Genomic DNA, 22954 nt, shown 5'->3' with positions numbered 1-22954 from the left:
AAGAATGGTGTTTTGTTGTTTTATTGTTGACTGTCTTATCACTGCCGTACTGAATGTAAGGAACATGTTGATCATTGAATACTCTGTCGGTAATAAAGCCATAATTCCTTTGAACATTTAATTTCTTACACGGTATTTCCTTCCAGCTAGCTCTTCTGTGGCTAATGGTAAGGAAGGTAGTTGTGTTTGTGAGAACATATGAAATTCATAAGTTGAATATTACACAGTAAAGCATTGTCCTTTTTAAAAGGATAGTTCAGAGCTGCACAATTCCTATGAAATTACAAGGAGCATTGACATGACAATGGGCAATTATGTTAAAGGGCAAATATTGTTTTGAGTAGTGCAGGCACATGACTTGGTCAGGCAACCTGATCTCTATACAGGCAACAGTATAAATATCTGTAAAGCACTTCAAAAATGGCAAATGGATATAAAATATGGAAGTTGCGGTATTATGGTGATCGTTATACATAAGCGTGATTCTTTTTATTTCTTATGTCCTATTTTATCTCAGAAATTGGACACGTAGCCTAGCGCCTTATCTTGAAGCCTTAATGTGTGTGATCTGCATGGTTTTGTAGACTTACACAAGTCTACATGTTGAACATAGGGAAGTGACGTTGAAATGCAGGATTGGATAGTTAACTAAGATATCTATATCCTTAGTTATTTCAGGTGGAGAAACCTCTTAGATGGCGTTCTCGGCATCAGTCTGGATTTTCCTCTCGATCATCTCCCTCAGTCCCTTGCTGAAATGTAGGTTTGCCCCGATGATGAGGTAACCCTGAAAGGTCAAGGGTGGGAAAGCTGGTTGACTGCTGTACATCAACAGGGCCATGTTCAGAAGCCAAACATTGTGTGGAACATTCCAGATGTGAAATGAGAGCTGAAGTGTGCAACACAATGTAGCTCCATGACATTGGGATTGGCTGAGATGTCAAGTTAATGTTGTAGGTGGCTACGGTTGTCAAATTGTGACACTTTCCACTTTCAGAAAATATTGCACCAGCAATAATTTGATAGAAGTATATTGAATGTGTTCTTGCATAACAGAAGCCTTGAAACTTACGTTATGATACTCCACCACTTCCTCTACGAAGTCCAAACCATCTGCAAGAGGGATCGAGACACCTCTCTTGGTCCAGTCTGAAATTGAATTACGGATAAAAGTTGAAATGTTTAAAGTCAACAGTCTAACAAAGAATTTCATGGGGTTCTGTTACCTGAATGTTTTATGTATATTGATGTACTGTGGGGTTACACTGATCTGCTATAAAAGGATACTTACTGTTGATGATGGGTACTATTGAGATCTGCAGCATGGTCTTCAGAGGGCCTTGTAGGGGAATAAGCTAAAGAGACAGACCAAAGGGTTTTGATGTACACTGAGTATACCAAACATTAAGAACACCTTCCTAATATTGAGTTCCACCCCTCCCCCCCCCTCCCTTTGCCCTCAGAACAGCCTCAATTCGTCGGGAATGGACTCTACAAGGTGTAGAAGGCGTTCCACAGGGATACTGACCCATGTTGACGCCATTGCTTTCCACAGTTGTGTCCATTTGGCTGGATGTCCTTTGGGTGGTGGACCATTCTTGATACACACAGGAAACTGTTGAGCATGAAAAACCCAGCAGCGTTGCAGTTCTTGACACAAACCGGTGCGCCTGGCACCTACTACGATATCTCGTTCAAAGGGACTGAAATATTTTGTCTTGCCCATTCACTCTCTGAATGGCACACATACACAATCCATGTCTCAATTGTATCAAGGCTTGAAAATCCTTTAACCTGTCTCCTCCCATTTATATACACTGATTTAAAGTGGATTTAACAAGTGACAAGAAGGGATCATAGTTTTCACCTGGTCAGTCTAGGAGTCATGGAAAGAGCAGGTGTTCATAATGTTTTGTATACTCAGTGTAATATTTGAAAATGACTCGATAGTGGATATTCATTATATTGAGAGAGAGAGGAAGATCCACCTGTATTATGTACCTGTAAGCTTTGTAACAGGGTAGGGGATACTGGACATGGTTGTCTCAGGTTGCTTGTCAAATGTGTACATTGTTGTAACAATTTAGATTAAAATCCATCTGGCCAATTCATGTCTGCATCACAAAACATTGAGGTAAGGGGAATTGTTTGTTTTTCAAAGGTGAAATAAAAAATATTTAAAAGATATTTCATCAAATGATAACTTCCTTGTACAGCTACAGTAGGTTACTATGTTGATCTCCATGCAGGTCCATCACACCACGATGCTGTACCTTCAAACTACTTCTACCAGAAACTACCTCAGTGCAAGAAGGTGGATGAAAACATTGAAAATGTTGACAATTTTGTGGAATGTAAGGAATACATTCTGAAATATGTCAATGTGGATGAAGCCCGATGAGTATGGCAGTTATTTTACATTCAGCCTTGAATTGTATGAGTTTTATATACCAGTTGTGATCATCACTAAATCAAGAAGGGATCACCCATGAAATTAGGACCTTGCCCCTGAAAAAGTCCATGTTTTTTTAAGGGATGAGAAGGACTTGGCAAACTCCCTTTGAGGGAGAGGCTGTTGTGGTCAATGAGTTCAGCTCAGTGGAACAACCTTATTCTACCAGCCAGGGCTTCTATTCTGCTGGTTCTATTTCTGATGCATTGACCAGTGAGAGAAACAAGGAGGATAACATAACTGTTGAGGTCAGTAAAGTTCCTGTTCAATGCACAGCCATCCCATGGATCCTGGTGGGAGGAGAAAATAATGTAACAGAACAGACCACTGCTATGTGGTGTGCTTATGAAGAGAACACGTTTCCTCAGACCAATACTAAATCATGGTCCAATTATGTCACCTAGCTATCAAGCTGAAGAGATAGCAGACCTTGGCTTGCCGGAAGGCCTTTTTTCAGTTGATTATGACTGCTGCCCAGATGTCCAAAGGGGGATTTCTGAGTTGAATTCCTCATTGTTCCCTGAAAATGTGTTCTCTCCACCTTAAGGTTAGGCATATGCCATTGAACAAGGGTGTCAAACATACGGTCTGCAGGCCGGATGCGGCCCACAAGGGCTTCCAATCTGGCCGGCGGGTGGTTTGAGCAACAATAATATTTTGTGTGGCAGGGGGAAAATAACTTTAAATATACTTCAATATACTTTAAAATTACTGAAACCAAATTGAAACTGTGTAGAAATGATGATGTACTGACATTCATACAGTCTTTTGACTGTGTCCAGCTCACCAATAATCACCTAAATGAAAGCTTGACAGTCAAGGAGCATTGAAAATATCACAAACGATAAATAGAGGACTATTTAAAAAAATTAAAAAAATAAAAATATGTGGACACCGAGTAAATATAACGAATTTCCAGTGCGGCCCTCCGGACCTCGAAGAAAGACCGGATGCAGCCCCTTGGACAAAAAGGAGTTTGACACCCCTGCCATAGGAGAGCTCCAACGGCATCCCCAAGTAAATCCAAATGACATGAAAATGCCTGTCAAAATATATAAATTTTGATTCTAGACCATAACAAAATGAAATTAGCATTATCAAGCCATGTTCTCTGAATTAATTTCTTAATAAATCCCCTGAAAAAGAAATAAATATATAATTTACGTAAGTATCCACACCCCTGAGTCAATACTTTCTAGAAGCACCTTTTGTTAGTGATTACAGCTGTGAGTCTTTCTGGGTAAGTATCTAAGAGCTTTCCACACCTGGGTTGTGCAACATTTGCACATTATTCCTTTCAAGATTCTTCAAGCTCTGTCAAATTGTTTGTTGATCATTGCTAGACAACCATTTTCTTGCCATAGATTTTCAAGTAGATTTAAGTCAAAACTGCAACTCAGCCACTCAGGAACATTCACTGTCTTCTTGGTAAGCAACTCCAGTGTAGAGTGGGCCTTGTGTTTTAGGTTATTGTCCTGCTGAATGCTGAATTAATATCCCAGTGTCTGGTGGAAAGCAGACTGAACCAGGTTTTCCTCTAGGATTTTGTCTGTGGTTAGCTCAATTCAGTTAATTTTTTATCCTGAAAAACTTCCTCGTTACCACTAGGCAGATAGCCTAGTGGTTAAGAGCGTTGGGCCAGTAACATAAAGGTTGCTGGTTTGAATCCCAGAGCCGACATGGTGAACAATCTGCTGTTGTGCCCTTGAGCAAGGCACTTACCCCCAATTGCTCCTGTATGTCGTTCTGGACAAGAGCGTCTGCTAAATGACGTAAATGTAATGTTAACAATTACAAGCATACCCATAACAGGATGCAGCCACCACTATGTTTGAAAATATGGAGAGTGGTACTCAGTAATGTGTTGTGTTGGATTTGCCCCAAACATAACACTTTGTATTCAGGACAAAAAGTGAATTGCTGGGCCTCCCGAGTGGCGTGTGGCCACTAGAGATTCTGGGTTCGAGTCCAGGGCTGCGACAGGGAGACCCATGGGGCTGCGCACAATTGGCCCAGTGTCGTCCAGGTTAGGGGAGGGTTTGTGTTGGGTTTGGCCGGCAGGGAGGTCCTTGTCCCATTGCGCACTAGCGGCTCCTGTGGTGGGCCGGGCGCAGTGCACGCTGACACGGTCACCAGGTGGACAGTATTTCCTCTGACACATTGGTGCGGCTGCCTTCCGGGTTAAGCGGACATTGTGTCAAGAAGCAGTTGCGGCATGGTTGGGTTGTGTTTCGGAGGACGCATGGCTCTCGACCCTTCGTCTCTCCCGAGTCCGTGTGGGAGTTGCAGCGATGAGACAAGACTGTAACTACCAATTGGATACCACGAAATTGGGGTAAAAAAAGAAAAGTTAATTACTTTGCCAAAGTTTTTGGAGTATTACCTTTGGACACTGTGTTAACTAACCTCCAGATGCGCTTCAATGCCATACAACTCTCCTTCTGTGGCCTCCAACTGTTCTTAAATGCAAATAAAACTAAATGCATGCTCTTCAACCGATCTCTGCCCGCACCAGCCCGCCCGTCCAGCATCACTACTCCGGACGGTTCTGACTTAGAATATGTGGACAACTACAAATACCTGGGTGTCTAGTTAGACTGTAAACTCTCCTTCCAGACTCGCATTAAACATCTCCAATCCAAAATGAAATCTAGAATCGGCTTCCTATTTCGCAACAAGCATCCTTCACTCATGCTTCCAAACATACCCTCGTAAAACTGACTATCCCACCGATCCTTGACTTCGGTGATGTCATTTACAAAATAGCCTCCAACACTCTACTCAGAAAATTGGATGCAGTCTATCACAGTGCCCTCCGTTTAGTCACCAAAGCTCCATATACTACGCACCACTGCGACCTGTATGCTCGCGTTGGCTGTCCCTCGCTTCATATTCGTCGCCAAACCCCCTGGCTCCAGGTCATCTACAAGTCTTTGCTAGGTAAAGCCATGCCTTATCTCAGCTCACTGGTCACCATAGCAGCACCCACCAGTAGCACGCACTACAGCAGGTATATTTCACTGGTCACCCCCAAAGCCTTTTCCTTCTTTGGCCGCATTTCCTTCCAGTTCTCTGCTGCCAATGACTGGAACAAATTGCAAAAAATCATTGTAGCTGGAGACTCATATCTCCCTCACTAACTTTAAGCATCAGCTATCAGAGCAACTCACAGATCATTGCATCTGTAAATATCCCATCCAACTTCCTCATCCCCATATTGCTATTTATATTTTTGCGCCTTTGCACCCCAGTATCTCTACTTGCACATTCATCTTCTGCACATCTATCACTCCAGTGTTTAACTGCTAACTTGTCATTATTTTGCCACTATGGCCTATGTATTGCCTTAAATCCCTTACCCTACCTCATTTGCACACACTGTATATATACTTTTCTATTGAGTTATTGACTGTACGTTTGTTTATTCTATGTGTAACTCTGTGTTGTTGTTTGTGTCGCACTGCTTTGCTTTATCTTGGCCAGGTCGCAGTTGTAAATGAGAACTTATTCTCAACTGGCCTACCTGGTTAAATTAATAAATAAATGTTTTTTAAAAATTACAAAATTTAACTCTGTAACTGTTTTAAAGTCACCATTGGCCTCATAGTGAAATCCCTGAGTGGTTTCCTTCCTCTCCGGCAACTGATTTAGGAAGGATGCCTGTATCTTCGTAGTGACTGGGTGTATTGATACACAATCCAAAGTGTAATTAATAACTTCACCATGCTTAAAGGGATATTCGATGTCTGCTTTTTAATTTTGACCAATCTACCAATAGGTGCCCTTCTTTGCGAGCCATTGGAAAACCTCCCTGGTATTTGTGGTGGAATCTGTGTTTGAAATTCACTACTCGACTGAGGGACCATACAAATACAGATGTGTGGGGTACAGAGATTGGGTAGTCATTCATAAAACATGTTAAACACTATTACTGAACACAGAGTGAGTCAATGCAACTTATTATGTGATTTGTTAAGCAAATGTTTACTCCTGTACTTATATAGGCTTGCCATAATGAAGGGGTTGAATACTTATTGACAGAAGACATTTCAGCTTTTAATTTTTAATTAATTTGGAAAAATATAGAAAAACATAATTCCACTTTGACATCATGTGTAGGCTAGTGCCAATAAATCTAAATTGTATACATTTTAAATTCAGGCTGTAACAACTAAATGGGGAAAAAGTCAAGGGGTGTGAATACTTTCTGAAGGCTCTATACAGTATACAGTGGGGCAAAAAAGTATTCAGTCAGCCACCAATTGTGCAAGTTCTCCCACTTAAAAAGATGAGAGAGGCCTGTAATTTTCATCATAGGTACACTTCAACTATGACAGACAAAATGAGGAAAAAAAATCCTGAAAATCACATTGTAGGCTGACTAAATACTTTTTTGCCCCACTGCATATGGTCAGAATTGTAAGAGAGAGAGAGACAGGAGGACAGCGCACAGAATCTTACCGCCAGTGATTCCAAAGCTGACTGGTTGGAGAAGATTTTAAACCTGTCGATAAAAACAGAATACTTTCTGAATTTGCCTGTGATGCTACAGTGAAATGCCGTGTGTGTGTGTGTGCGTGCGTGCGTGCGTGCGTGCGTGTGTGCGTGCGTGCGTGCGTGCGTCTCTACCTCCTCAAGTCTGCAAGGACAGCCAGTCTCTTGCCCTTCATGGACACCTTGGCATTGAATTTGGCCTCCTGCAAGGAACAGAAAGAGAAGCTTTATCAGCACGCTGGTCTTCACCCTTCCTCCCTGCTTTTCTTGAGGGAATCACAGTTCTGACAGGGTAACACTGATGAGAGCAATGAGCTATCCACTCACTTCCATATCAGTGATTACCTCAACGAACAGAGGAAGGACTCATTTTAAACCATATGTATCCTTCCGTTCTCCAGATCCTTAGTCTAAATGTCAACCATTCTAAGTGGACTTCCTTTGGATCCTTTTTTTTTTTAAATCAGTAACTGACAAATGAACAACATGAGAAGACAAGACCTCACCATGGTCATGCTACTGAGCTGCACGGGCGCCGTGCCGGGTGGCAGCACCATCACCGTGGCGATGGCGGTGACGGCCACAGTAGCCCCGGAGGTCTTGATGGTAGTCTTGGGGGCAGAGTTCAACTCCAGTCGCAGGGAGATAGGGTACTCCACCAGGGCTGGGTTCTGAGATAAACACACACACGCACAAACAAACGACCACAAGCATGCACACACGTGTGTGTAACAGAGTTAAGAATGTGCTGTAAACTCACTCCACAGCTAACTTGAAATTTCGCCGAGCTATCCAATTTGTACCTTTTGTATAGATCAACCGGTTGGTACATTGTCAAGCAGGACGCACTGGCGTACCACACACCCCCATAAACCTCCGCAGATAGCATATGAACATGTCATAAGCCATGGCAAAAATGTTTAGAATAGCAGGAAATTATAAAAAATAATTCTACATAATCTTAGCCACATTGCAAAATGTGTAGAATAGCATGAGATTAGCTGTAAAACTGCAAATTGTTCCCTTTGCCCCATGGAAAAATGAGTAGAATTGCAGAAAGTTAGCTGTTTCCCAGTGAAAAACTATAATAATTGTTTTAATTATTATTATTATTATTATTTGGGGGTGGTAGTGGGGGGGGGCCTTGCTCAGACATTGTTGCCCCCACCCCCCGCTCCCAATGGAGGAGGGTATACTGTGAGAAGCACACTGACTTTGGTTTCACGTGCAAACACAAACACAGGAGTGAGTGAGTGAGTGGAATGCAAAAGTAGAATTTAATGTCTTGACCCTATTTGTGGAGGCATCAGGTCACATTCGTGACATACATACTCACCATCATCATAATGGTGCCAAAATAGGTTGTCCTGAGGAGCATCTCCAGATCCTTTGGCATCTGAGAACATAGTATTCAACAGCCATATAATTGCATGTATTTGAAATTACTATATTCATGTCATATTACTACCAGAACAATACTGGTCAAATAAATACTCCAAATTCCATTTTTTACTATATAGATTTGCTTAATGATTGGGTTTGCGGCAGATCACCTTATTATGTGAAAGTGTGCAGTACCAATCATGACTCAACTGCTTATTAAAATCTGTGTCAACATGTCTGACTGGACCTCTGATGCATACACCAGTTGTCTGGCCAATATAGAATCATTTACACCTTGGAGCTAAGAATAACTGAAGTAATGTCATATGTAGGCTAAAGTGCAGGGGAGAGAATAGGGTTGCAACACATAACAGCAGACCGTCCGGTCTCATACTTACGCGCTCGTTGGCGATATTCATTTGGAATATGCCGGCTTTATAATAGGAGTACAACCCACTGTCAAAGAAGTACTCAGACAGACCCAGGTACACCATTCGATCGTACTCTCTCACGATTGGGTTGACGGCATAGTTGACCAAGGTGTTGTTCTCGTTCCCGAGCTCAAAGAACATGCCCTGTGTGGCCCAGAAAGAGAGATGAGAGAAGAGAGTGAGAGATGCAAAAATAGGTTTCCACTTTATTTGAGGGGGTACCTACATAAAGGTTTCATCACACATTACTGAGCAGTTCAATTATGTCAACAACTGCATGTGACATTACTGTGACATCACAAAAATATCAACTTGTATGACCTGCTTATGAATGCATAATGTGTGAATTTGAGTGTGTTACCCTTCCAATAAAGTGTTTAATAATACCCAAAACATACCTACATAATATAGACATGATATGGCCACAATGCATGAGACTAATGCATAGGTAGCTAGACTATCTCACTCACCCTGAAATCCATGTCAAGACTCCTTGAAGTCACCACTGGGTCACTAAGGAGAGAGTAGTCGATCCCCACGTACTTATCCACCTCAGTTCGCACTGGATAGGTTCAAATCAAAACAAACACACAATTATCTTTCGGCGTGCAAAAGTTATTTTCAACACTTATGGTCAGAGAAGTAACTTATGGTCAGAGATGTTTATAACCAATCTCTCAAGGTATTTGCCAATGAACCACTGCACTATATTACCTGGAATTGTCTCCAACAAAGAGTTGATTAGAACCAAACCAGCGTGGTTCATGGCAGGGCAGATCTAAGAAAACAGCAGACGTGTTAAAGTAACAGTCCAGTGGTCCAAATTTCAATGAAACATTACCTATAATTCATTACAAGATGAGGTAAATACATTTTCTTTCAAAAATTATAATTCAGTGTGTTAAAAAGCAGCCTTTACCCCTATTTGCCATATTCACTCTGAACCAAACGGTGTGGGCGTGACAGTCATCATACATATTCATGATCAGTAAACAGCTGATTTGCCAGCTCAGCCAATGAGTATTTAGTCGTAGGTTTTGCCATGTTGTAGTAACCAGCGTTCTAGAATTAAATCAACTGATCTGTCAGCACCTGTTGGTTAAGAAGGAAGCGCATTCCTGTGGTCAAGAACGTCGCCAAGAAGTCATACACCCTCCTGCAAAGGATTAAAGCAGAGTTTAATTACACCCAGAGACGTATATCTAAGTACATGAATCTGATTACACCCACTCATGTCAAAAAAATTCACTAGCTGAAAAACACTGCTACTAGCCTACATCACTGCAATTAGTCTCTCTTGATTCATGACAGACTAATAGCTCCACATTGCCCGCAATATTTGGTTCTCTGCCTTTTAGATCATAATGAATACAATTAGTATAGACAAGGATAACCTGATCCTAGATCAGTACTCCTACTCTAAGATGCTTGATACTTATGGCCTCTGGTCAAGAAATGAGCTCAAGTATCCCCCAAAAAACCTATCAACATGATTTACCCTAAGGTGCCAGTGAACTTCATTTTCATTTTGCCGATGGACGCATCACAGGTGATGTTGGAGATCTTGAGACGACCCAACTCATCTTTGGTCATGTGCAGGACAGTGTGGATGTTCACGCCTTCTGCAGAGGCGTTGATGGCTCCCGTGTCATAGCTACAAGACCATAGAGAAGAAACCTTCTCAGATCATCATCAACAACATCATCAACATAATCATCTCAACCATATTTAGCACCAGAAGGAAGATAAGTCATCAATTGAGCCTACCTCTGTATGACTGAACTCCTCGAGGCTGTGCAATATACCATTGTGAGCATTTCCCCGCAGGCATTATCTTGTATACAAACCCATTATTTTATTGTAAAATGCACTAGAGAGACCGTAGAGGATAGAGAGAATGACTTACAAGAACCAATACAGGATGCGTCTCTGGAAGCTGAGGGCGATGGACGAGTTCTGCACCTCGAAGAGCAGTCCCAGACCAGGCTGAAATGCCAGGTCTGCATAGGTCAGGTTCAACTCATTTATTTTCACCCTGAACCATAGGAAGGAAGACAATTGGATCAGTGCTTGGGCTGATACTAGAAATTCACTTGAAATTCACTTGAAATTCACTAGAAGTTCCCTTTTGGTAGCCACAATCTTGTAGCCTGGTTGCCAGTTGGTTGAAGTTGACCAAAGCAGAAACACTGTATGGGTAGCAATACTGTCTACCAGAGGTGATTTTCCAAGAACCCAGATTTCTAGAAGATGACCCATAAAGTTAGCAACTGGACTTTATTTGACAAAAGATTACGAAGTTCTAGCCTCGTAGACCAGACAGATAACTTTGCACACCTTTCTTTTTCACTTTATGTGGTGAGCGAATCCATCTGGTATTTATCTTTCAAAAGGGGGTATTCAGTTGCTGAGCTTTATAGGTCATCTTCTAGAAATCCAGTCAGACTACCCACAGTTCATTAATAGGCACAGATATCAAAGAATCATGAGCCATTGGAACATAGCGGCAGCAACTTTGGATCGTTAAGGTGGATGGATCCCAGCTCAGGGCTTACTCATTGATGGTGTACTCGAAGCGGCCCTCATTGCCCTTCATCTCTGGCATGGTGATGTTGCTCAGTTCCTCCACCACAAACTTCTGGGTCTCGTACTTCACTGAAAGGCAGGTTTGAAAGAGTTAAGTTTAGAGTCTAAAGCTACATAGCCAATGCCTTAAGAAGACAGCCCACACAACTAAGAGGATCTAAGTGGATTAAGGTGCTTTGTTTGGGTAATGGAGGCTAGTAGAGCAAAATCCTGATAGTGACAATGCAGTGGAGGTGACGTCTTCCTTTGGTCAAGACTGAAGACGTTCCAGGACCATTTGATTTATTTTACCTTTATTTAACTAGGCAAGTCAGTTAAGAACAAATTCTTATTTTCAATGACGGCCTAGGAACAGTGGGTTAGCTGCCTGTCAAGGGGCAGAACGACAGATTTGTACCTTGTCAGCTCGGGGATTTGATCTTGCAACCATTCAGTACTGTTGGAGACTGATGAAAACGTAACGTCATGACTACAGCTACTGTTCACTGAAGGAACTAAAATCGTGCCTGACAAGGCCAATGAAATCTGCACCTCGCTGGAAGCTCTTCACAGAGTCCAGAAACGGGCGGTGCGGGGCCTAACAGGGGTTTTACCTCTCCTCCAGGGAACAGTAGTTAAAGTCATAACGTTACGTTGCCTTTCAGTCAGTCAACTTCGGTACAACATATTATGTGGAAATGGAATCCCACCCTAAGCCGACCCCAAGGGTAGTAAATAAAACGGCCCACGGCAGACCACACAGAACTGACCTGGGTATTGCGTACACGACATGCTGCCTAGTGATTTCCCCTGTCCCAGCTGTAAGCACACTGTGGGCTACACTGGTAGCAGTGACATCCAAGCGATAAAACCTCACAACAGTGTGTGGTGATGCCCAACTCACCACAGCACAAACAATAATATTTCCTACAGTCAACCCTTAAATTTGACCTAGATAGTTTGTGTGTATGCATTGATATTTAGGCTACGTGTGCCTTTAAAAAAAATGTATGTAGTTCTGTCCTTGAGCTGCTCTTGTCTATGGATGTTCTGTATTATGTCATTCTTTATTATGGTTCATGTTATGTGTTGGACCCCAGGAAGAGTAGCTGCTGCTTTTGCAACAGCTAATGGGGATCCTAATAAAATTCCAAAATACCAAACTCACAAGACACTGCCAGACCCCTGGTGAAGTTGGCACATACATTGCTAGGTAACCCTTGCCCCTTATGACAGGGAGACAGCGATATGACAGGGAGACAGAGACAGCCTCCACAATCCTGCGGGAGATGCTGCCCTGCCTCGACCTGGATTAGCAAAACAGACATAAATCTGGTCACATAACCGGATATCCCGGGTCCCTCAATGAATAATTTTGCACGCCCAATCTTTCAGTTTTTGATTTGTTAAAAAAGTTTGAAATATCCAATAAATGTCGTTCCACTTCATGATTGTGTCCCACTTGTTGTTGATTCTTCACAAAAAAATACAGTTTTATATCTTTATGTTTGAAGCCTGAAATGTGGCAAAAGGTCGCAAAGTTCAAGGGGGCCGAATACTTTCGCAAGGCACTGTATAACTAGGAATAAAGTTACAGAGAAAAAACAGTAGCAGCAGCATACAGTTGAAGACAGAATTTTACATACACCTGAGCCAAATACATTTAAACTCAGTTTTTCACAATTCCTGACATTTGATCATAGTAAAAATTCCCTGTTTTAGGTCAGTTAGGATCACCACTTTATTTTAAGAATGTGAAATGTCAGAATAATAGAGAGAATGATTTATTTCAGCTTTCATTTCTTTCATCACATTCCCAGTGGGTCAGAAGTTTACATACACTCAGTTAGTATTTGGTAGTATTGCCTTTAAATTCCACAAGCTTTCCACAAGCTTCCCACAAGCCTCCCATAATAAGTTGGGTGAATTTTGGCCCATTCCTCGTGACAGAGCTGGTGTAACTGAGTCAGGTCTGTAGGCCTCCTTGCTCGCACACGCTATTTCAGTTCTGCCCACAAATGTTCTATAGGATTGAGGTCAGGGCTTTGTGATGGGCACTCCAATACCTTGACTTTGTTGTCCTTAAACCATTTTGCCACAACTTTGGAAGTATGCTTGGGGTCAATGTCCATTAGGGAGACCCATTTGCGACCAAGCTTTAACTTCCTGACTGATGTCTTGAGATATTGCTTCAACATATTCACATAATTTTCCTGCCTCATGAAGCCATCTATTTTGTGAAGTGCACCAGTCACTCCTGCAGCAAAGCACCCCAACAACATGATGCTGCCACCCCCCTGCTTATCAGTTGGGATGGTGTTCTTCGGTTTGCAAGCATCCCCCTTTTTCCTCCAAACATAATGATGGTCATTAAGGCCAAACAGTTCTATTTTTGTTTCATCAGACCAGAGGACATTTCTCCAAAAAGTACCGTCTTTGTCCCCATGTGCAATTGCAAACCGTAGTCTGGTTTTCTTATGGCGGTTTTGGAGTAGTGGCTTCTTCCTTGCTGAGCGGCCTTTCAGGTTATGTCGATATAGGACTCGTTTTACTGTGGATATAGATACTTTTGTACCTGTTTCCTCCAGCATCTTCACAAGGTCCTTTGCTGTTGTTCTGGGATTGATTTGCACTTTTCGCACCAAAGTAAATTCATCTCTAGGAGACAGAATGCTTCTCCTTCCTGAGTGGTATGACGGCTGCGTGGTCCCATGGTGTTTATACTTGCGTACTATTGTTTGTACAGATGAACGTGGTACCTTCAGGTGTTTGGAAATTGCTCCCAAGGATGAACCAGACTTGTCTACAATTTTTTTCTGAGGTCTTGGCTGATTTGTTTTGATTTTCCCATGATGTCAAGCAAAAAGGCACTGAGTTTGAAGGTAGGACTTGAAATACATCCACAGGTACACCTCCAATTGACTCAAATGAGGTCAATTAGCCTATCAAATCAAATCAAATCAAATTGATTTATATAGCCCTTCGTACATCAGCTGATATCTCAAAGTGCTGTACAGAAACCCAGCCTAAAACCCCAAACAGCAAGCAATGCAGGTGTAGAAGCACGGTGGCTAGGAAAAACTCCCTAGAAAGGCCAAAACCTAGGAAGAAACCTAGAGAGGAACCAGGCTATGTGGGGTGGCCAGTCCTCTTCTGGCTGTGCCGGGTGGAGATTATAACAGAACATGGCCAAGATGTTCAAATGTTCATAAATGACCAGCATGGTCGAATAATAATAAGGCAGAACAGTTGAAACTGGAGCAGCAGCACAGTCAGGTGGAAGTTGAAACTGGAGCAGCAGCATGGCCAGGTGGACTGGGGACAGCAAGGAGTCATCATGTCAGGTAGTCCTGGGGCAGAAGCTTCTAAAGCCATGACATTATTTTCTGTATTTTTCCAAGCTGTTTAAAGGCACAGTCAACTTAGTATGTAAATTCTGACCCACTGACATTGTGATACAGTGAATTATAAGTGAAATAATATGTCTGTAAACAATTGTGTCATGCACAAAGTATACGTCCTAAACGACTTGCCAAAACTATAGTTTGTTAACAAGAAATTTGTGGAGTGGTTGAAAAACGAGTTTTAATGACTCCAGCCTAAGTGTATGTAAACTTCCAACTTTAACTGTATGTGATGAGTCAGAAAAGTTAGTGCAAAAAGGGTAAATGCAGATAGTCCAGGTAGCTATTTGGGTAACTATTTAACAAATTATTTAACAGTCTTATGGTTTGTGAGTAGAAGCTGCTCAGGACCCTTTTGGTCCCAGAAGGGGCGCTCCGGTACAGCTTGCCATGCAGTAGCAGAGAGAACAGTCTATGACTTGGGTGGCTGGGGTCTTTGACAATTTTGAGGTGCTTCCTCTAAGTCTGCCTGGTATAGAAGTTCTGGATGGCAGGGAGCTCGGCGCCAGTGATGTACTGGGCCATATGCAAACTACACTCTGTGTGCCTTGCGGTCGGATGCCAAGCAGTTGACATAACAAGAGGTGATGCAGCCAGTCGAGATGTTCTTAATGGTGTAGCTGTAAAACTTTTTTGAGGATCTGAGGTCCCATGCCAAATCTTTTCAGCCTCCTGAGGGGGAGGCTGTGTTTTGACCACGATAGGTCCTTAGTGAGGTTACACCGAGGTTTTTAAAGCTCTCAATCTGATCCACTACAGCCCCATCAATGTGGACAACAGGGGGAAATGTGTAAAAGAGAGTACGAGTGTGTCAGTTCTCAATGAAGTGTTCAGGTCCCTCATCGAAAGAAACATATGACAAAGAGTGCTTCTTTGCGATGCTTAAAGATCTACGTTGGCCCTGCAGAACATTTCATATATCTGGGAGACCACCCAGGGTATACCCACCACTCCTAAGAGAGTGGGGCCCACCTGGACAGAAGATCTGCACCTGAGTTGAGGCAACCATAGAGAAGCGAGAACAGCAATAAACTAAGGTAAGGAGGGAGAGAGACTGAGTCCCTCACCGTCTGTTGGTGTATGGCACCACCACCATAAATATTGCCGGTTCTGACCATCACAAGCCAGCCTGACACAGCCGGGAAGAAGCGCCTGAGCACCAGATACACCATTTGGAGCTCCAGGTAATTGATATGCAGTGCGCTCTACCATCTTACAAGTCACCCCACCCTCGGGGTGAATGTGTCTGTCGTGACCTCCCTGTGGGGTACAACTGAAACCATGGTAACCCCCTGACAATAACAGAGGGTCCCACCCGGTTGGCCCGGGCCCGTAGGCCTGACAAGGACACCCGAAGCAAACGGTTTAGGCTGTGAGAGAAGTGAAAGACTAGCACTCAGCGCTGGAAAATCATGTTCACATGATCCAGAGCAATACCGCGCATGTGCACCATTGGTTGGAGCAGACAGCGAGCCTCCAGTCAAGTGCCATCTGACAAGGAGGAACGCCACCTTGTAGAAAGAGATTGGTTATTTTTCCCTTTCCACCACTCACGAGCATCATGTGTCTGAATGTGGAGAAGGGACACTTTTCATTGAAGCCACATGTGGGAGATGCAACACTTTTGACACCCGTACACACTGTGGAACTTTGGGTTGACACAACTGTGTTTGCCTGAAGCCCGGTCTAGTCTGGGTTCGGGGGCTCCATCAATCAATGACGTACCCTGATTGGCAGTCCCACTTGGAGTTACTTCGGTCACAACAAGCTTCACTCGGTTTAGGCGGTAAGAGAGAGGGCGACCAGGTTCTGTGGGTATCCCCCCTTCGCCTGTGTCTGCCTTGGCTAAGCACCACTTGCCTCTCTTCCCAGACTTATCAATGAACGGTACGTGTCCCACCTCAGTGATCAGATCTTACATAGACTTTTGAGACCAGGCTTACAAGTGTTCCACAGCACGCGAGCCAGGTTAACCTTGAGGTTAGAGCGAAAGGTCACTCGTTCGAATACCGGAGTCGACAAGGTGAAAAATCTGTCTTGCTGTTCCCTTGAGCAAAGCAGTTAACCCTAATTGTTCCAGGGGTGCTGTACAATGGGGACCCTGGCTGTGACCCCACTCCCTCAGGGGGAGTTGAGATACACAAAAAAACATATTTCCATTACACACGTGTGTAACCAGACAAATATAAGCAACACCCAACGTATTATTAAGATGCGACCTGGAACCCAGCGCTGAACCGCACACAAACAAAATAGACCCAGGGAAAAAATGTTATCATGGAGGTTATCATACCCACCGGTCATAGGTACCGGTGCCACAGCACCTTGTAACCCAGCTGGAAAAGGGACAGACAGCTCTGAAAAATGTCTCCCTTCTGTGGTAACAGACAGGGATGATTTGTAATGGAATCTAATTCCCAGGAATTAAACCAATCACCCATAGAACCCATATATACCTATTGAACCCTGTGAACGGGGTAACATAGGGGGCTTTAAACATGGGAAGAATAAAAAAATAATAATGTGCAAATATGTTGCACAATCCAGGTGTGCAAAGCTCTTAGAGACTTACCCAGAAAGACTCACAGCTCTAATCGTTGCCAAAGGCAATTCTAACATGTATTGACTCAGGGGTGTGAATACTTATGTAAATGAGATATTTCTGTATTTCATTTTCAATAAACAATTAATTAAATCTATTTTGAATTCAGGCTGTAACACAACAACATTTAGAATAAGTCAAAGGGTATGAATACTTTCTGAAGGCACAGAGTGTTTTTGTTGTGAATTTCTTACACATTTCGAGGCCTCTGTTTGTGATCCGGATCTTGCAGCCTGGCGGCTCTGCTGCTGACATTGCAACGATGAGAAGGAAGAGGATAGACACCGTGCAGGAAGCCATCACGACTCACTCAACCTGCAGGGAGTCAAAACAGACAGACAGAGAGTGAGTGGGGAAGGATCCAGTCACCTCAAAGCTCAAACACTAAATACTAGGGTTGGGTTTCCCAAAAGCATCATAGCACTATGATCGTTTTTAATACATTTTATTTCAATTGAATTAACCCCCCTAGTGTCTAAGCCGGGGGGTGGGGTTGTTGGTGACGAGCTTTCTGGGGTTGTATCAATCTCCCTCGAAACTAAGGAGATAATTCATTCAGTTCCTATGAACCTTATTGGCACTTTATTCCATGAGACTGAATTACACAATATTATCCAGAAGTCATCGAGGTCATCAACTTATATATCATCTAATAAATGGGTATTAATTTCAAACAACGTTTCATATTAAAGTCAAAGGTTATGAATGCCTTTTAGAGGAACTATTTGCACTGCGTATCTCAATGTTCTTCTCTCACCATTGTCCTGCAACAGTGAAAATGCACAGAATCCATGGACATAGATGATTATTAGTCGCTTACAAACATGTACATTTTCGCCCCTTATATTTTCATAAAGATAGGCAGTTAAGATGTACTGGGACAATGTACACACTACCGAACTGCTCTGAGTAATAAAGTCCTCTCAAACAACAACACTCATTGTGTCCCTTGTATTTACAATAACATATCTCATTTTAAGCTAATTTGTGTATTCATATAATCAACCTTGCTTACAGATGTTTTATAGTAATTCAGATGTCAATGTAGTTATTACTTCTTGTCCTGTACATCACTCAGGCTCTTAGCCCTCTTTATCTCCATCATAAGCAAGAATTCCAAGATGCATTTCTCCTCCCTGACAAAATCCTGCACCAAAATCTCTTACCTCAATAATGGAGGGTCTGTGGAAGCCAAATAAAAGAGAAAAACAAAGAAAACCCCTAAATGTTTGTCTTCTTTACAGTATCTCCACAGTGTGCAATTCAAATGCTGCAGTCTGATTCCCTGTCCTGCTGTAACATGTACGGCTGCTAAGTAGGTGAGTCAGAAAGAGAGAGAGAGTGTGTGTGTGTGTGTGTGTGTGTGTGTGTGTGTGTGTGTGTGTGTGTGTGTGTGTGTGTGTGTGTGTGTGTGTGTGTGTGTGTGTGTGTGTGTGTGTGTGCGTGCGTGCGTGCGTGCGTGCGTGCGTGCGTGCGTGCGTGCGTGCGTAGCTGCACAGCTCTTTGTCTTGTTTAACAGCAGGGGCAGCAGTTAGTTCTAGTAACCCCCGACAGTGAGGAACAAAAAAGGTTTGAAGGAAAGCAGGATGTTCGTTGACCCGTAAGGTTTTAGGAGGGACTGCTGGACAACCCACCCCCGCTGCCAAACCCATTTAATTTAGACTCTCTACAGTTTAAACTCATACAAACGGCTAACTCAACAAACTTAATCTCCCTAAAGACCTTTCCCCTTGAATGGACAATTTACAATTTCCTCACCCCTTTCTTAGAATCTGTACAGGGGCCAAAGATTGCGGATTCCTAGAAGGAACAGCTTGTGTGGGGGAGAAACTTTGTGTAAACTTCTGCCTGTACTCTGTCTCTAAATGTTGTATATCACGAGCAGAATCATATCACTAAGTGTGTGTAAATGTAGTTGGTGAATAAAGATGATTCAGTGTCTTCTTCACAACAACAGTGACCACCACACAAGGATAAGTGCACCTACATCATAAAACCACCAAGTGTTTAAAAGCGTTACTAATTGAGTGATTTATGAATGGTCAAAGGCTGGTGGCTAAAGCTTGAGAATTATTGAGGGTGATGGCAAGATGGCACATGTTCCAGAGTAAGTTTGACACAGGCTATTTTCCCAACATCCATTTTTTTTTATTGTGTTGAAACCATGTCATCTATTGTATATCATCCACCATCCCCCAGTTATCTCACTCCAGGCAACTATTTTGGCTGATGGGAAACAAGTGTTTCGCAATGGAGGAGAGTGCGGGTACTTCAGTTCATACACACAAGAGATTTGCTACACCCGCAATAACATCTGCTAAACACGTGTATGTGACCGATACATTTTTATTTGATTTGTTTTGATAAGTGTACGGTCGTATCCAGGCCAATGACCAATAGAGAACTCTGAGTGAAGAGTTCTGGGAACAGGGCACGTGTGTGTGCCAGACCCAAACCCTAACAACAGCCCATACTGTGCTTCATGAAAGGTGCTGTATTCATGCCCTCAAGAAAGAGCAGCCAAAAAACTAAACTAATCAACAAACTTGCTAGATGCTCTCAACTAACTAGCAAAGCAAATGAGTGATGTTACAGTGTGTTTTGCATCAAGTTTTGTAACTTGAATAAGATATTCTGCAGAGCATGTCAGAGTTGACTGATTCAACACCTGCTGTAGAACTATATAAGGATGTGTATGCATGGCAGGCCCCAGGCATAAAGCTACATAAGCGGTTGCTTAGTGCCCCTGGCCACTAGGGGGCCCACCCCAAAAAACATATCTATTTTTATGAACTCAGTGTTAGAATAGTAGAATACACAAGGTGCCATTTCGAAATTTGATTATGCAGCATCAGTTTTTCGCTTGTTAAGTTAGTCACTGGCAGTCACTCAATTAGCCATGTCAGCTAACAATTTTTATATTGGTAAAATAGTCTAGCCAGCTATCTAAACTTTGTAGTAATCATGCCCGAATACCAACTGGGCACACAGGACATATACCCATATACCCATATACCCGAGAGTTCAGGGGCCCCCTTTGATTTTGTTAGTCAATCTCATTCAGATATCATTAACATATAATAAGTATTGGCAAAATGTGTACAATTACAGGAAATTAGCTTTAAAACAGAAAACATTTCTCTCTCCACCCCATGGCTAAATGAGTATAATTGCCTGGAATATGTTATTACATTGCTAAACTTCTCTCTGCCCCATGGCAAAACGTGTAGAATTGTAGAAAGTTGTTTTGAAATGTTAACATTTTCTCTACTGCCCATGGCGAAATGTTGATAATTGCAGGAAATGTATTTTAAAACCAAAATGTTCTCTCTGCTGTCAAGGGGGGGGGGGACTAAAATGTTTTGCCCGCGAGGTAGGAGGGCTCCCCAACCAAATCTCACTTAGGGCCCCCAAAAGGCTAGGTCCGGCCCTGTGAGTATGAGTCATAAGAACTCAAAGCCTCAGCTCCTATTTCAATGGAAGGAAAGTGTACCCAAATGCACTTTAGCTCAACTTGAACAAAAAGGGAATCAGGTGCTCGACTGAGAGACTTGAAAATCCCCCCCAAAATTCTTCACCCAGGACACTTCAACAGTGTGACTACCCAAAAAATATTCCTTCACCCAGGACACTTCAATGGGGTGACTACCCAAAAAATATTCCTTCACCCAGGACACTTCAATGGGGTGACTATACAAGAAAAGAAAATGTAAAACAAGGAGCTCTCTGTTTCTGCACAGATCCGATTATTTATTGATGGAACATAGGCCTAAAACTATTTCAAAGTTATTTATAGCTTATGCTTTGTAATTTGCTCGTTAAATTATTACTTTTTTGGAGCAAAGATGAGTTGCAATACTGCCATCTTTGGTTATTGCCGGGGTATCGTTTCATTATTTTTCAAGTGATCAGTCTCTTTTTTTCAACTTTCAACATCTTCCATGGACCATCTCAAAGTTAGAATTTTATCAATAGTCAAACACAGCACGTTCATTTTCACTAGTGTGATCGATGGTCCTTATCAATTAAGCTTTAACTTACATAGTCGCATACACTAAATTGAAACACAGAAGACTGTATTGAGAGTTTACCAAACATCTGTCATCTCAGTGTTGGAATCTATGTAAGAAGACATAATAAGACATAATTACAGTAACCATAGGATTTAAATACAGACTGCTTAACCACTGTGTACATAAACAGTATTTTCAATATCCACTTAATACCCTTTGAATTGACTAATAACAACCAGTTTGTAGCCCCTTACTTTGTGAATCCTTGCTAGTTTGTTCTGTTGCGTCATCCCAAATCATAAAACACAAATCCAAACCTGTCTGGAAAAAGTGCAGCATCGAGTTCTGTTCCATCTCATATTACCTCAATTAAAATCAGCAAGATATACATTTCTAACGATGATTACATTCTTTCAAGTCTTTGTTAGTAGACTATACCTGAAAGTCATACCCACACTCACCTTTGCTTGTGCCATTGTGGAGTTGGCACAGAGAAGTTACAAGTTTTATGAGTCGTATGTATGGTGATACACCTTCCAATGAAATTCTTACTTGCAGGTTCCTTCTCGACAATGCAACAACAATAAGAAATAATACAAGTCTTTGTCCTCCCAACTCAAATCATCAAATCCTGGGTACTGTGAGTTCTGAGCCTGCTTGGTCTGTCTACCACCTTTGTGCAGACTTTCCATCTTATAAAATATATTTTCCTTCCCCCATCCCTCCTTCCCCCCTCTAAATGGGCTTACACAATAAACTGCAATACTTACAGTGTGTTATTGGCAATATCTCTGTGGCAAATGAGTTGACTCGGCTCCCAAGGGTTTCCCTGGTTCAAATACTTGTTCCTGCTTTCAGCTTCAATGACTGGAGGGATGTTGAAGTGTCTCTCCCTCTAATCTACACAAACACTCTATCTTTCTTCATCCTTTGTCTATATAGGCAAGTTGTGGAGAAAGGGGAGTGACTCGCTTTGTATAGGTCACATGACTCTTGTGGCTATTGTGATGACAGTACCCACTGGTGCACAGACGTCAATTCAACATGTAGCCTTTTCCACGTTTGGTTTAATGTAATTTTGTTGAAATGACATAGAAACAACTTTGATTCAACCTGTGTGTGCCCAGTGGGTAATTTCTATAAATAACATCATTATTAGCGATGTCAAAAGCCGCTCCAAAATGAGGATTGATACTAATAAAAACATGTGATACAAGTCTTTTCGGACATAGGGCAACTTTTTCAAAACTCCAAACCACTGATTTCAATCATGGTAAAATGCCCAGAACATTCAATGCCCAAATAATTGATATTCAAGAGGGCCTATTTTCACTTGAGTAGTGAATCGTTATCATACAACATACTGTACCAATTGCAGAATACACGTGAGAAAAATAAGTGTGAATGCAAAATATAAAATTGTGATTCATGTTCATGACGGGAAACATATTTGAGGGTCCCATTTTGCAGACAACTTTTTTTGGAAAGGCTGTCCTTTAATTTGTGAGGACCTCTATTATAATTGGGTGTTCTCTTCTTAGAATTCCATTTTTGCTTTTTCAAAGTATGATGATTCAAAGGTAATTTGAGGTACTCCATGCCACGAGGTT

The 22954-nt window shown here is 42.2% G+C and overlaps 1 protein-coding gene across 3 annotated transcripts; it reads right to left on the bottom strand.

Annotated features, from left to right (window-relative positions):
* Positions 1-5: 5 nt before the first annotated feature.
* On the bottom strand, positions 6-22271 carry pltp (phospholipid transfer protein). Of its 3 annotated transcripts, none has more exons than XM_024428085.2 (16): positions 22115-22271; positions 17526-17646; positions 11316-11415; positions 10667-10795; positions 10259-10414; positions 9853-9916; positions 9475-9538; positions 9231-9322; positions 8728-8904; positions 8283-8342; positions 7453-7617; positions 7082-7149; positions 6914-6956; positions 1292-1355; positions 1073-1149; positions 6-787 (listed from the first exon to the last, which is right to left on the bottom strand). In XM_024428085.2, exons 2-16 carry the CDS (start codon positions 17629-17631, stop codon positions 692-694), a joined length of 1461 nt encoding a protein of 486 aa, XP_024283853.1. In that variant the 5' UTR covers positions 17632-17646; positions 22115-22271; the 3' UTR covers positions 6-691. The 3 variants fall into 3 exon arrangements, with proteins under 3 accessions (XP_024283853.1, XP_024283855.1, XP_024283854.1); XM_024428087.2 differs by lacking the exon at positions 22115-22271 and adding an exon at positions 21806-22015; XM_024428086.2 differs by lacking the exon at positions 22115-22271 and adding an exon at positions 18498-18650.
* Between the last annotated feature and the right edge of the window lie 683 nt (positions 22272-22954).

This window comes from Oncorhynchus tshawytscha, linkage group LG07 (assembly GCF_018296145.1).
Source record: "Oncorhynchus tshawytscha isolate Ot180627B linkage group LG07, Otsh_v2.0, whole genome shotgun sequence".
Lineage (NCBI taxonomy): Eukaryota > Metazoa > Chordata > Actinopteri > Salmoniformes > Salmonidae > Oncorhynchus > Oncorhynchus tshawytscha.
This window is presented reverse-complemented; position numbering and strand designations above follow the sequence as displayed.